Genomic DNA, 15,518 nt, shown 5'->3' with positions numbered 1-15,518 from the left:
GTTTTGGGTTTAGTGGAATTATATTTTTGTGTTTAAACATGTTTGAATCACTAAATGGTTTGGTTTATTTTACTGTCTTTTGTTAAATTTCTGTTTTATTGTTACTGCAAAGTATGTAGCATAGCATGCTTATATTTCAGCGAGAGATTCAATTGTTAGAATCAGAACAAATCCAAACTATGATGAATCAAGCAAGGTTTCTGTTTGGGAGCTGTCTTATCAAGTAATAACTTCAGCTGAGGTCATAACACAGTGACTATTATCAAATGAAGTTGAACTGCATTCTTAAATCCAGCAGTTCACACATATATACATGCTCCAAGTTGGTTATCACTTCTACGAAATGTTTTTTATGGAGCTGTATAAAACATTTTTGTCTGACTTTAGATAAGTTAACATTACACTAAATTAGCGGCTATTGCAATACCTTTGCAAATTTTGTTTCTGATTACTTTCATTCCCTTATAGAGAAATAAACCAGTAAAGATACTTAAACACATAGCAAAAAAAGGGTGAGCCTATAACAAGCTATAGGATTAGTATTATAAGGAATTTCCAAAATACTCAGTTTTTTTGCGGGGGGAGTCAGTGCGTTTCAGCCTGTATCTCCCTCTCTCACCTACAGTGTGTTTTCTCACTGTTGAGGAAGATTTCCTTTCACAACTAAAACAAAACGTGAAGAGCATGCAATGTGAACTTCCCTAGTGACTCAATTAGTAAGGTGAGCTGACTCAAAATTATCTAACCAGAAAGATCCCAAAATGCAATTCACACCCTCTATTTTATTATCTTTTCACAACCCGTGTATATTGACTTGACTGATCTCTAAGCAAGTCTTGAGCATTATTCATTATGAACCTTGACAGTGAGAACCATTGAACAATATCCAGGTTTGAATGTCACAGCTGCTTGCTGAACCATCAGGAGGAGTGTAGATGCGTTTTTGATGCTTCAAATGTAATTTCACAGAAAAAGTAACAAGAATTTTTATTTTCTAAATAAAGGAAGTAAAGTTACAGTCAATGCTGTGCACCCAGGAGTGGTGAACACTGAACTAGGCAGACACACAGGGATGCATAAATCAAAATTTTCCAGGACAACATTGGGTAAGAGATGAAACTGCTTTCATTTCACTTTTCTAAATGACAAGAGTCTTTCTGGGAAAGAGCATCCTTCACAGAGTTGACAGTCTTCCAACCACTTTTGTTATTACCTTGTTTGCTCCCATGGAAGCACACCACACACTATTCAGTCCTATACCATGGAGCTGCTCAGAATTAAACTTGCTTTAATAACTACAACATCTTTCTCCAGACCTCTTTTGCAAAAGTATTCTCCACGTGGAAATAAACAATGATCTCTTCCCTGCCACAGTTACCATGAGGGCAACGTGCCAAGTGGTTGAGATACCTGAATGTAAGAAGGATCAGGTGGGATGGCCCTTCCAACGCCAGTTGTATCTTGGTGTGTGTTTGACACTTCTGACAATGAGACATTCTCCCAAATGACCTTCATTTCCTAACGAACCAATTAACAGCATCTACCATCATCTTTTCCTGCTTGGCAAATGCTAAAAGTCATTTTGGAACTTGGGTTATCAGATTCAGTTAACCCTTTAATACTTTATTCAAGTCCTCAGTTGTGACAGTTAAACTTTCAGTAGAATTATTATCCCCCTGCAATGACTGTATACCCCAAGGTACAGTTACACCAGTCAGTGACCAATAAAATACCATCAGTTTTAATATTCAAGGCATCTCCTCTTAAGTCTTTTCTCACACAAAAGATCAATATAATCCAATCTTTAAATTTCTATTACTTGAATAACCCATGCAAAAGATATAACTTAAAATACTGCCCTGTCAAGGTCTCTGGCTTCCCACACTCAGACTTCTATCATCTTGTAAACATTCTAATGACAACATTGACTCCAAGAAAAATTGTGATGACATTGGAACTCAGCTAGCTGTTTGCATTGACACCATGCCAGGGCTCAATTTCTTTTGGGCTATTTTTACAGTCTCTCTCAATTCTTCGTTAGGAGATGCCATCACGTAGTAAAAATACCTTTCTTTATTTGTGTTGATATAATAGGATATTTTAACTCTTAACAGCATCAGAATTAGAAGAATTCATCAATATCCTAAATAACCAACACAGCCGTTTCATATCAAAGCACAATGCTCAAGTAAAGCATTAATTTCTTAAGACACAACACTATTTAAATTGAAACAAAGCTAAAGGCATATGTCAGCAACAAGTGGTTTTAACCAGTGTTTCATAAAAATACAGGTCAATCTGTTATAATGTGTTGCTGTAATGTGATTGACGAATTGGGAACACTTCCTATAGTGTGAACTTTTAAAATAGGTGTTGGCTGTAACTCAATTACAGCACCAACACTTTAGAAACAGCGCTTAAAGTGCGATTTTTCTGCTCACGCAGGGTTGAACAAGAATCCAATTATCACGTTACAGGAGAACTGACTGACTGTTTAGTGTAATTTCAATTGCTTATTAGTCCTAAGCTTTTCTTAATAAAGGCAAGGATCTCTTGTGGCTTTTAACAACCACCTCAATTTGATTTTGTTGCCACTCCTCACTGAGGAAAGTGAGGGCTCCTCATTCAGTAGATTACCATTTGTAATCTGTTTCATTTTATCTTTCAACTTGTTTTCAATGTTCAGGAATTTTTTAAATCTTCCGTCAAAACCTCACTTGGAAGTATTTGTGAGTACCTAAGTAGTGATTCCTGATACACTGGGTGTCATGAAGACATTGATTATTTATATTTGTTTATTTCAAAATTGCATTTCTTTTTCAGGACCATTTTTCTCACTTCTAGTAAAATCCCCACTTTTAGGAGCACAACCCTCCATATATCTGGCTGTAGCAGAGGAGCTGGAAGGAGTATCTGGAAAATACTTTGATGTTAATGAAGAAAAAGACCCTGCTCCACAGGCTCTGGATGATGAGACAGCCAAGCATTTGTGGGAAGTAAGTGCAGAACTGGTGGGACTGAAAAATTACAATTCTCATCCACACCCCTCAAACTTGCAATGTTAATGTAGGCAGTCAGAATAGCAGGAGAACTATAGAAATGGCATCAAGGAAAATTATGTTTAATCATGCATTGGAAGGTATTTATTTATACTGCTGATCACTCTGTATTTTGAAGAAAATTAACTATTACATCATTGCTTTTTATTGCATGTGAGGCTGTACTGATCTGTTTACCTTGTTTCATCATAGTCAATGCAATGTTAGGCTATTTAATGAATTAAGAGCTGAAAATGTGTTGCTGTAAAAGCGCAGCAGGTCAGGCAGCATCCAAGGAACAGGAGAATCGACGTTTCGGGCATCAGCCCTTCTTCAGGAATGAGAGCTGATGCCCGAAACGTCGATTTTCCTGCTCCTTGGATGCTGCCTGACCTGCTGCGCTTTTCCAGCAACACATTTTCAGCTCTGATCTCCAGCATCTGCAGTCCTCACCTTTCTCCTCCTATTTAATGAATTAAATCTGGTTCACTTTAGAGGACAAATGATCTAGCTAACATGTGACTATAGGCCGACAGCAATGTGGTTGATTAAATACTTGAATCACAATTTAAAATACCAGAAGATTTAATGAAAATATCTTGTATCCATAATTTTTAAGGGATAATAGTTCAAATTTGGCACTACAAAAATATAAATCTATTTTTTTCCTAATAAAGTACATTTCATTCATTGCACTTGCCTTGGCAGATTATTCCGCAAATGGATATTTGGACTCTAGTGCTTACAGCTTCAAGGGTTCCACATGATTTCCAGTTCCTAGGTATGACATTAGCCTTTCCTCATAAAGTCATTGACTCAGCTTAAACCTCCTCTCTCTTCTCTTCACACCCCTCCCCACCCACGCGCCCCTCCGCCCCCCCACCCCCCCCCCACGCGCGCCCCCACCCCACGCGCGCCCCCACCCCTCCACACGCGCCCAGTCCTGGACCTTGAAATGCACCAACCTGCAACACTCGGCTGTAAGACCAAAGAATATAGGAGCAGAATCAGGCTATTCAACCCATGTGAGTCTGCTGCACTATTCAATGAGATCACTGCTGATCTGATAATCCTCCACTCAACTTTCATGCTTTTGTCCTCGTCACCTTTGATTCCTTTCCAGATCAGAGGGCATTTTCCACTATGTTGGCAACAGCGCATAAAGGACACATCCGATGTTATGGAGTTGCTTGGGATCAACTACAACAAAAGCCACTGCATCTCCTTTTGGATATGTTTTGCAAAGGGCCATTTCAGAAGTCTTGAGTTGCAGAAGGAGGCCATTTGGTTCTTTATGATTGCAGCAGCTGTTTAAATGAGCATCGTTACCTAGTGCCAATCTAATGATTTTTGTATGCACATGATGTGTTATTCAAATAATCATCCAATGCCCTCTTGAATGCCTCAACTGAACCTATCTTTACCAAACATCCAGGCATTTTATTTTCCATGCCATAACTACTCGCTGCATGAAAAATCTTTTTGTGACATCACCCTTGCTGCTTTTGCAAATTACTTGACTTTGAATCTGTGTCCTCACATTCTACTTCACCCATGGAGGTGGGTGATGGTCTCCCCACTACAGTTGCTTCAAAGGCAGCATGCTGAGGCAGTCATTCAATATGTCCGTCCATATTCCTTTTCCCGTAGGGTCTCGAGGACACTGCACAAAAACTTTTATTTGTGATCAAATATGTACTTCTGCACCCGTTTTCAAAAGAGGCCCATGCTGTACTGCAGCCCAACTGAACAGATCATTTCGTGCACCAGATCCTTCCTTGACATTAGGGCAGACAGAACCTCAGCGTGTTATGAAACAGTGTTTGCATATCAAGGGTCTACACACAATTTGATACTCACATAGGTAATCTTCAGGATGCAAGCAGTAATAAATATGTTTACCCATTGACCCATAGGTGTATGCATTTAGAAGTTTGTCCCTGCAGACGCACTCCATTTTCAATTACTAGATAGTGTGGAAATGGCCCAAATTAGTCATTTAAACAGTCCTACAGCAGGGAAAAAAACCATTTAGCTCATCATGCCTATGGCAATAAATGTTCTGATTCCGGAGAAAGTAATACTGTAGATGCTGGAGATCAGAGTTGAAAAGTGTGGCACTGGAAAAGCACAGCAAGTCAGGCAGCATCCAAAGAGCAAGAGAATCAACATTTTGGCGATAAGCCCTTCATCTGAATTCCGTGTTTAAGATCTTCTATTAGTTGAAAAATGTATTTGTTGCTAATGCAGGGAAATTGATTAATGGCTTACCTTGCTTCAATGGATGGAAGAATAATTAGGGATATGAATTTGGGAATGAGACAATCACATCACATTTACTCTTGCCTGTCAGTAGTTAAGCTAATGGAGCAGAGGACGATATAAAATCTCAAAACTATCATTCTTAGGTTGCTGGTTCAATTCCAGCTTGACTGAGTCAGAACATTCCTAAAGGATGACAGTTTTGAGATAGAGCAGAGGATTGTATTGCATCAGCTGAACTGTTGATGGGCAGGAGTAAATGTTATGTGATATTGGCTCATTCCCAAATTAAGATCCCTAACTATTCTTCAATCCATTGAAGCAAGATAGTCCATTTTCCCTGCATTAGCAACAAATAAATTTTTCAACTGATAGAGGATCTTAAACACTAAATTCAGATGTGTACCAGGTAACTGTTGTGTGAAGTATGATAAATGTTTCAATATGTTAAAGCACAATCAGCCTGCCTTAAATCAAATTACTCCAGAAACTGACTTGATGTTCCCTGTATGTCTACTACATGCAGCAGGAATTTTGAGATTTCCCATTTTATAAGAGGTACTGGGCTTGGTTTGAATGGCTAAATAGGCTGTAAAATCAATAAAGGACCTTTTCTGTTCTCCAGATGTTCCTAAATTGGTGTGATCCTATTGTACATTCTTTAAGCAGCCACTGAAGCGTAATTCTTCACAGAAATCCACATGGTGATTTCTGCCTCAGTGGAGATATTGTGTCTCCATCATTTTTATGCAAATAGCCTGCATAATGAGTCCCTCTAATGATCAAACAAATATATGGGAAAGAACTTAAAATTCCATTATTAACATTTAAGGAATTTGGTAGCAATATCATATTGCCATCTGTAAAATTGTTTAAATGTGTACAAAGTTAAAAATCACAACACCAGGTTATAGTCCAACAGGTTTAATTGGAAGCACACTAGCTTTCAGAGTGACACTCATTCATCAGGTGGTAGTGGAGGGCTCAATCCTAACACACAGAATTTATAGCAAAAATTTAGTGTGATGTAACTGAAATTATGCATTGAAAAATTGATTGTTAAGCCTTTCATCTGTTAGAATATAGTGATAGTTTCACTTCTTTCATGTGTAAATCACCAAACCCTTTTTAAAAAAAGTTGCATTCTCGGGTTAGCTGTTAACAGTGGTGATAGTTAGACAATATGTTGAAGGTGTTGGCCCCGTGTTCTCTGTCTATGCCATGATATTTAGAATGATTCTAATCTAAAAAGTGAGATAACGGAGTTCTACATGAATCCATGCAGTTTTTGAGCAAAGTACAAAGTAACCCTGTAAGTACAAATTCACCCCACAAAATGTGTGTACATGTGGGTCTGTGTCTGTCTGTCTGGGTTGGGGGTTGTGTGTGAGAGAAAAAGTGTATATGTGTGTGTGTGTGTGTAGTGAGTGCAGAGTGTCTTAAGTCTGTGAGGGGGTGCATGTGTGGGAGTGTGTATCTGTAAGGGTGTGTGTGGGTGTCTGTGTGCGCATCTGTGTGTATGTGTGTCCGTGTGTATAGGAGTATGTGTGTGTGTGTGTGTGTGTGTATGTATACTGCAATGGTCGTCACCTGTAATGTGACATGAACCCAAGGTCCCAGTTGAGGCCCTCCCTATGGGTACCAAATTTAGCTATCAGCCTCTGCTCGACCACTTTTCTCTGCTGCCAGTCCCGAAGTCCACCTTGGAGGATGGTCACGCGACGATCCGAGGCTGAATGTCCTGGACTACTGAAGTGTTCCCCAACTGGGAGGGAGCCCTCCTATCTGTTGATTTGTTGTGCGGTGCCCATTCATCCGTTGTCGTAGACTTTGTTCGGTTTCCCCAATGTACCATGCCTCCGGGTAGCCTTGCCTGCAACATATAAGATCGACAACGTTGGCTGAGTCACATGAGTACCTGCCATGTACAAGGTGGGAGGTGTCCCCACGCATAATGGTGGTATCTATGTCCACACTCTGACACGTCTTGCAGCCCTACCGTGACAGGCTTGTATGGAGTTGCCCTGAGAGTCGGGCAGCTTAGAACATAGAACAATACATAGAACAATACAGCACAGAACAGGCCCTTCGGCCCACGATGTTGTGCCGAACTTCTATCCTAGATTAAGCACCCATCCATGTACCTATCCAAATGCCGCTTAAAGGTCGCCAATGAATCTGACTCTACCACTCCCTCGGGCAGCGCATTCCATGCCCCCACCACTCTCTGGGTAAAGAACCCACCCCTGACATCTCCCCTATACCTTCCACCCTTCACCTTAAATTTATGTCCCCTTGTAACACTCTGTTGTACCCGGGGAAAAAGTTTCTGACTGTCTATTCTATCTATTCCGCTGATCATCTTATAAACCTCTATCAAGTCACCCCTCATCCTTCGCCGTTCCAACGAGAAAAGGCCGAGAACTCTCAACCTATCCTCGTACGACCTACTCTCCATTCCAGGCAACATCCTGGTAAATCTTCTCTGCACCCTCTCCAAAGCTTCCACATCTTTCCTAAAGTGAGGCGACCAGAACTGCACACAGTACTCCAAATGTGGCCTAACCAAAGTCCTGTACAGCTGCAACATCACCTCACGACTCTTGAATTCAATCCCTCTGCTAATGAACGATAATACTCCATAGGCCTTCTTACAAACTCTATCCACCTGAGTGGCAACCTTCAAAGATCTATGTACATAGACCCCAAGATCCCTCTGTTCCTCCACCTGACCAAGAACCCTACCATTAACCCTGTATTCCGCATTCTTATTTGTTCTTCCAAAATGGACAACCTCACACTTGGCAGGGTTGAACTCCATCTGCCACTCCTCAGCCCAGCTCTGCATCCTATCTAAGTCCCTCTGCAGCCGACAACAGCCCTCCTCACTGTCCACAACTCCACCTATCTTTGTATCATCTGCAAATTTACTGACCCACCCTTCGACTCCCTCCTCTAAGTCATTAATAAAAATTACAAACAGCAGAGGACCCAGAACTGATCCCTGCGGAACTCCACTTGTAACTGGACTCCATGCTGAATATTTACCATCTACCACCACTCTCTGACTTCGACCGGTTAGCCAGTTTTCTATCCAATTGGCCAAATTTCCCTCTATCCCATGCCTCCTGACTTTCCGCATAAGCCTACCATGGGGAACCTTATCAAATGCCTTACTAAAATCCATGTACACTACATCCACTGCTCTACCCTCATCCACATGCTTGGTCACCTCCTCGAAGAATTCAATAAGACGTGTAAGGCAAGACCTACCCTTCACAAATCCGTGCTGGCTGTCCCTAATCAAGCAGTGTCTTTCCAGATACTCGTAAATCCTATCCCTCAGTACCCTTTCCATTACTTTGCCTGCCACAGAAGTAAGACTAACTGGCCTGTAATTCCTGGGGTTATCCCTATTCCCTTTTTTGAACAGGGGCACAACATTCGCTACTCTCCAGTCCCCTGGTACCACCCCAGTTGCCAGTGAAGACGAGAAGATCATTGCCAACGGTACTGCAATTTCCTCTCTTGCTTCCCACATAATCCTAGGATATATCCCGTCAGGCCCGGGGGACTTGTCTATCCTCAAGTTGTTCAAAATGTCCAACACATCTTCCTTCCTAACAGGTATCTCTTCTAGCTTATCAGTCCGTTTCACACTCTCCTCTTCAACAATACGGTCCCTCTCGTTCGTAAATACTGAAGAGAAGTACTTGTTCAAGACCTCTCCTATCTCTTCCGACTCAATACACAGTCTCCCACCACTGTCCTTGATCGGACCTACCCTCGTTCTCGTCATTCTCAGGTTTCTCACATATGCATAGAATGCCTTGGGGTTATCCTTGATCCTATCCGCCAGGGATTTTTCATGCCCTCTCTTAGCTCTCCTAATCCCTTTCTTCAGGTTCCTTCTGGCTATCCTGTATCCCTCCACTGCTCTGTCTGAACCTTGTTTCCTCAACCTTATGTAAGCCTCCTTCTTCCTCTTTACTAGACATTCAACCTCCCTCGTCAACCAAGGCTCCCTCACACAACCATTTCTTTCCTGCCTGATCGGTACATACATATCAAGGACACGTCGTATCTGCTCCTTGAAAAAGTCCCACATTTCCACCACATCCTTCCCTAACAGCCTATGCTCCCAACGTATGCTCCTCAAATCCTGTCTTACAGCATCGTAATTTCCCTTCCCCCAATTGTAAAATCTACCTTGTTGTGCGCACCTATCTCTCTCCATAACCAAGGTGAAAGTCACAGAATTGTGGTCGCCATCACCAAAATGTTCACCCACCAACAAGCCCACCACTTGTCCCGGTTCGTTACCGAGTACCAAATCCAATATGGCCTCCCCTCTGGTTGGACAATCTACATACTGCGTTAGAAAAGCTTCCTGGACACACTGCACAAACACCGCCCCATCCAATCTACTTGATCGAAAGAGCTTCCAATCAATATTTGGGAAGTTGAAGTCGCCCATGACTACGACCCTGTGGCTTCTGCACCTTTCCAAAATCTGTTTCCCAATCTGTTTCTCCACATCTCTGCTGCTATTGGGGGGCCTATAATAAACACCCAACAAGGTGACTGCACCTTTCCTATTTCTGACTTCAGCCCATACTACCTCCAGAGGCAGATCCCCCTCAAACTTCCTTTCTGCAGCCGTTATACCATTTCTACGAGCTTGCTACGAACAACGATCTATTTGAGGTTTGGCGGTTGTTTAAAGGCGAGTAGTGGGTGTGTGGGGAAGGTCTTGGTGAGGTGCTCATCCTCATTGATAATGTGTTGCATGTCAAGAAGAACATGGTGTAATTTTTCAGCTCCTGGGCAATACTTTAAATGTGTAGTTAGCAATGACCTGTAGTTCTAATTTAATCCAACAGGTGGCATAAGACTTTACTGCTGCTTATAATTGTTGAGACAACTGCCGCAGCAGGTTGCTTCGTATATAAAAGCGGAATAAAGTGGTTGCTGGAAATCTGAAATAAAGCAGGAAAAAAACTGGAAACATGGTTGGAGAGAGAACAAAGTTCACCTTTTTAAGTCCAGTGTCAATACTACTTCAAAACCTGAAGAGTCAGTTTGGACTCAGGATTTCTTCAGAATTAACAATCGTGCTTCACCTTAATATCTTTCCCTTTTCATTGATACAGGGCGATCTTCTGAGTTCCACCAGCCTTTGCTGTTTCCATATCTGGTATAGCCCATTTAATCCTGATGCTGTACTTTTTGCAACAATATACTTTGTTCAAAACAAATACATTTCCCACACTTAGAGCTGACGGTATCATAGAGGTGTACAGCATGGCAACAGACCCTTTTGCTACAAGTCGTCTGTACCGACCAGATGTCCTAAATAAGTCAAGTCCCATTTGGCCTATATCCCTTTAAACCTTTCCTTTCATATACCCATCCTGAGGCCTTTTTAAATGTTGTAATTGTACAGCCTTCACTACCTTTGGCAGCTCATTCTAGATACGCTGTGTATAATGAAAAGGTTCCCCTTGAGTCCCTTTTAAATCTTTTCCCTCTCACCTTAAACCTATGCCATCTAGGTTTGGACGCCCCGTCTTATGATTATTCACCCTATCCATGCCCCTCATAACTTTATAAACTTCTATAAGGTCGCCCCTCAGTCTCCACTCCAGGGTACATAGTCCTAGCGTATTCAGCCTTTCCCTATCGCTTAACCTTCACCTCCCAACCCTGGCAAAATCCTTCTAAATCTTTTCTGAACCCTTTCAGATGTTGCAACATCCTACACCAAGGAGTCCAGAATTGAACACAGCATTCCAAAAGTAGGCTAACCAATGTCTTGTACAGCCACAACACGACCTCCCGCTTCCTATATTCAGTGCACTGACCAATAAAGACAAGCATACGCAACGCTGCTTTCATGACCTTGTCTATCTGTGACTTCACTTTCAAGGAGCTATGAATCTGCACTTCAAGGTCTACTTGTTTGGCAACACTGCTCAGGCCGATACTATTAAGTGTAAAAGTCCTGCCCCGATTTGCCTTTCCAAAGTGCAGCACCTCACATTTGTCTAAATTAAACTCCATCTAACACTCCTCAGCCCATCTGACCAAGGTCCTGCTGTACTCTGAGGTAACCTCCTTTGCTGTCGACTGCATGACCAATTTTGGTGTCATCTGCAGACTTACTAACCACACCTTCTATGTTCATATGAAAATCATTTATATAAAATGACAAAAAGCAGTGGACCCAACACCAAACTTTGTTGCGCACTGCTGGTCACAGGCCTCCAGTCTGAAAAGCAGCCCTCCACTACCATCTTCTGTCTCCTACCTTCGAGCCAGTTCTATATCCAAGTGTCAAGCTGGATACACTGGGAGAATGCGCAAACACCACACAGGCAGTTGCCTGGGCTAGAATCGAACCCTGATCCCTGGCGCTGTGAGGCAGAGGTGCTGACCACTGAGCTACCATGCCTTCCTACCTATTTAGCCTCTCCCTATAGCTCTTAGAAAGCACACAATTTTATATAGAACATAGAACATAGAACAATACAGCACAGAACAGGCCCTTCGGCCCACGATGTTGTGCCGAACTTCTATCCTAGATTAAGCACCCATCCATGTACCTATCCAAATGCCACTTAAAGGTCGCCAATGAATCTGACTCTACCACTCCCTCGGGCAGCGCATTCCATGCCCCCACCACTCTCTGGGTAAAGAACCCACCCCTGACATCTCCCCTATACCTTCCACCCTTCACCTTAAATTTATGTCCCCTTGTAACACTCTGTTGTACCCGGGGAAAAAGTTTCTGACTGTCTACTCTATCTATTCCGCTGATCATCTTATAAACCTCTATCAAGTCACCCCTCATCCTTCGCCGTTCCAACGAGAAAAGGCCGAGAACTCTCAACCTATCCTCGTACGACCTACTCTCCATTCCAGGCAACATCCTGGTAAATCTTCTCTGCACCCTCTCCAAAGCTTCCACATCTTTCCTAAAGTGAGGCGACCAGAACTGCACACAGTACTCCAAATGTGGCGTAACCAAAGTCCTGTACAGCTGCAACATCACCTCACGACTCGTGAATTCAATCCCTCTGCTAATGAACGATAATACTCCATAGGCCTTCTTACAAACTCTATCCACCTGAGTGGCAACCTTCAAAGATCTATGTACATAGACCCCAAGATCCCTCTGTTCCTCCACCTGACCAAGAACCCTACCATTAACCCTGTATTCCGCATTCTTATTTGTTCTTCCAAAATGGACAACCTCACACTTGGCAGGGTTGAACTCCATCTGCCACTCCTCAGCCCAGCTCTGCATCCTATCTAAGTCCCTCTGCAGCCGACAACAGCCCTCCTCACTGTCCACAACTCCACCTATCTTTGTATCATCTGCAAATTTACTGACCCACCCTTCGACTCCCTCCTCTAAGTCATTAATAAAAATTACAAACAGCAGAGGACCCAGAACTGATCCCTGCGGAACTCCACTTGTAACTGGACTCCATGCTGAATATTTACCATCTACCACCACTCTCTGACTTCGACCGGTTAGCCAGTTTTCTATCCAATTGGCCAAATTTCCCTCTATCCCATGCCTCCTGACTTTCCGCATAAGCCTACCATGGGGAACCTTATCAAATGCCTTACTAAAATCCATGTACACTACATCCACTGCTCTACCCTCATCCACATGCTTGGTCACCTCCTCGAAGAATTCAATAAGACGTGTAAGGCAAGACCTACCCTTCACAAATCCGTGCTGGCTGTCCCTAATCAAGCAGTGTCTTTCCAGATACTCGTAAATCCTATCCCTCAGTACCCTTTCCATTACTTTGCCTACCACAGAAGTAAGACTAACTGGCCTGTAATTCCCGGGGTTATCCCTATTCCCTTTTTTGAACAGGGGCACAACATTCGCTACTCTCCAGTCCCCTGGTACCACCCCAGTTGCCAGTGAAGACGAGAAGATCATTGCCAACGGTACTGCAATTTCCTCTCTTATGTCTTACTAACTTGGTTGAGGTTTTTCAAGAAGTGACAAAGATGACCGAAGATGGCAGAGCAGTGGATGCTGTCTATGTAGGCCTCAGTCAGGCATTTGGCGAGGTAGACAGGTTAGCAAAGTTAGATGACATAGAACACTGGGAGTGTCTCCCGAACAGTACTTGCCTTTCCAAATATATGTCAATCCTGTCCCTCCAAATTTCCTCTGGGCAGCACTGCTGCCTCACAGCGCCAGAGACCCAGGTTCAATTCCCACCTCAGGCGACAGACTGTGTGGAGTTTGCACATTCTCCTCATGCCTGTGTGGGTTTCCGCTGCGTGCTTCGGTGAATAAATGTAGGGGAAGAGGTCTGGATGGGTTGCACTTCGTGGGGCCGAAGGGCCTGTTTCCCCACTGTAAGTAAGTAATCTAAACTTGCTCACCACTGATATAAACTGGTGAGCCTGCTAATTCACTGGCTTAGAATCCCTATACAAGTCCACACTGACCCGCTGAAGCGCAACCCACCCAGATCCATTCCCCTATTACTCTGCATTTCCCCTAGACTAATGCATCTAATCTACACATCCCTGAACACTCGTGGGTGGAAACCGGAGCACCTGTAGCAAACCCATGCACACACTGGGAGAATGCGCAAACACCACACAGACAGTTGCCTGGCCTAGAATCGAACCCTGATCCCTGGCGCTGTGAGGCAGAGGTGCTGACCACTGAGCTACTGTGCCTTCCTTCCTATTTAGCCTCTCCCTATAGCTCTTAAAAAGCACACAATTTTTAGGCAATGATTTTTATAATACATGTGACACTTTATAAGTTCCTACTTTGGAAATAGAACCAGTCTGACTCAAGATTGGGATACAGACAGATTCTAATCTCACCTTTCAATGCATTGTCTGAGCTGAGATCACTTTTTTAATAAACCTTAAGTTATCTCAGGCATGTGACTTGAAAGAGGTTCTGGGATTTACATATTTATGATTCAAAACCTGCAACCCCCTTCCAAGTTTGTTCAATACATCGCATCAGTTGTTTCACACTTTGATTTTATACTATAAATTCTGTGTCCTGTGATCCTGCCCCACTAGCTACCTGACAAATGAGCACTGCTCTGAAAACTTGTACAGGTAGACTATCCTTTGTCCAAGATGCACAGGAACTTTTCAGTTTTCAGAGTAAATTTAATGATGAAATTTTTAAGAATCTTACTGGAAGAGCAGACTTCTAAGTAAGAACAGGCCATCAGTGCTTAGCCATGCCCCCCACATCGGATCTCAGTGATACGTGTCGAGTGGGTGTCAATTTGGGGATGTTGACAGAGAGACCCCCAGGCCTTTCGGTGCTTGGCCACACGCCGCCGCCCCCCCCCCCCCCCCCACATTGGATCTGAGTGACACTCATTGAGTGGATGTTGACTTGGATTAACTGTTTGCTCACCAAACGACCTTGTAAATGAGAAAAAGCTTCACAAAAAAGCTTTTGGATTTCGGAGCTTTTCCGTTTTTGGATGTTGGAATAAATTATCTTCTTCCTGTACTTCCAAATAAACCTGTTGGACTATCCCCTAGTGTCTTGTTTTTTTTTAATCTCGGGCATAGTGTGACTGCTATATTTTACACCAGTCACCACCAACAGTGAACCAGCGGGGCAGTTGTTTGTCTGGGATACCCCCAACTAGACTTGGGGCGATCTGTAAAATCTTCCGTACTGTAGATTTATGTTTTGGTAAGGTGGCCCCTCTAATGTATAGTATCATGATCCATGTAGATCTGCAACCATGTCATACTTTTCATGTAATCAATAAGCCAATCATAGATAAATCTATTGTTACCAGTGAGAACCAGGAGGACGATTGATCAATTACTGCAAAAGATGTGAAAACTCTTGCAGTAACTATACCTGCAAGACGCTTTGGGGACGCCCCATCACAAAGAGTCATAGTTACTCATGCCAGGGCGTTGTCGGCTAAATCTCACAGCCGTAAACAACAAAGAAGAACTCCTGTGAGGTAACAAAGCTATACCTACTTCTGTTAACTTGGTCTAAACTATTTTAACATGCCAAGCTATACGGTTTACTTTTGTATTCCTGATGAAGAGCATATGCCCGAAACACCGATTCTCCTGCTCTTCAGGTGCTGCCTGACCTGCTGTGCTTTTCCAGTAACACTCACTCATCACTGTGTCGTTACTTTTGTATTTGTTCCTGAAAACAAACTAAGCCAA

At 42.9% G+C, this 15,518-nt stretch overlaps 1 protein-coding gene across 9 annotated transcripts in view; it reads left to right on the top strand.

Moving 5' to 3' along the window:
* The window catches only part of LOC140483200 (retinol dehydrogenase 13-like), an 86,889-nt gene extending 74,353 nt beyond the window's left edge, over positions 1-12,536 (top strand). For 7 of the 9 annotated variants that reach the window (XM_072581267.1, XM_072581266.1, XM_072581260.1 and 4 more), the window contains 2 exons: positions 1,005-1,106; positions 2,824-3,318. In XM_072581267.1, the coding sequence (XP_072437368.1) occupies positions 1,005-1,106; positions 2,824-3,065 (344 nt within the window). In that variant the 3' untranslated portion in view covers positions 3,066-3,318. Of the gene's footprint in view, positions 1-1,004; positions 1,107-2,823; positions 3,319-10,183 lie in introns of those variants that run through there. The other 2 variants (XM_072581262.1, XM_072581261.1) reach the window with 2 other exon arrangements.
* The last annotated feature ends 2,982 nt before the right edge of the window (positions 12,537-15,518 follow it).

Source organism: Chiloscyllium punctatum, chromosome 11 (assembly GCF_047496795.1).
Source record: "Chiloscyllium punctatum isolate Juve2018m chromosome 11, sChiPun1.3, whole genome shotgun sequence".
Taxonomy (NCBI): Eukaryota; Metazoa; Chordata; class Chondrichthyes; order Orectolobiformes; family Hemiscylliidae; genus Chiloscyllium; species Chiloscyllium punctatum.
Note: the sequence above shows the minus strand (reverse complement) of the source record. Positions and strands in the feature narration are given on the sequence as shown.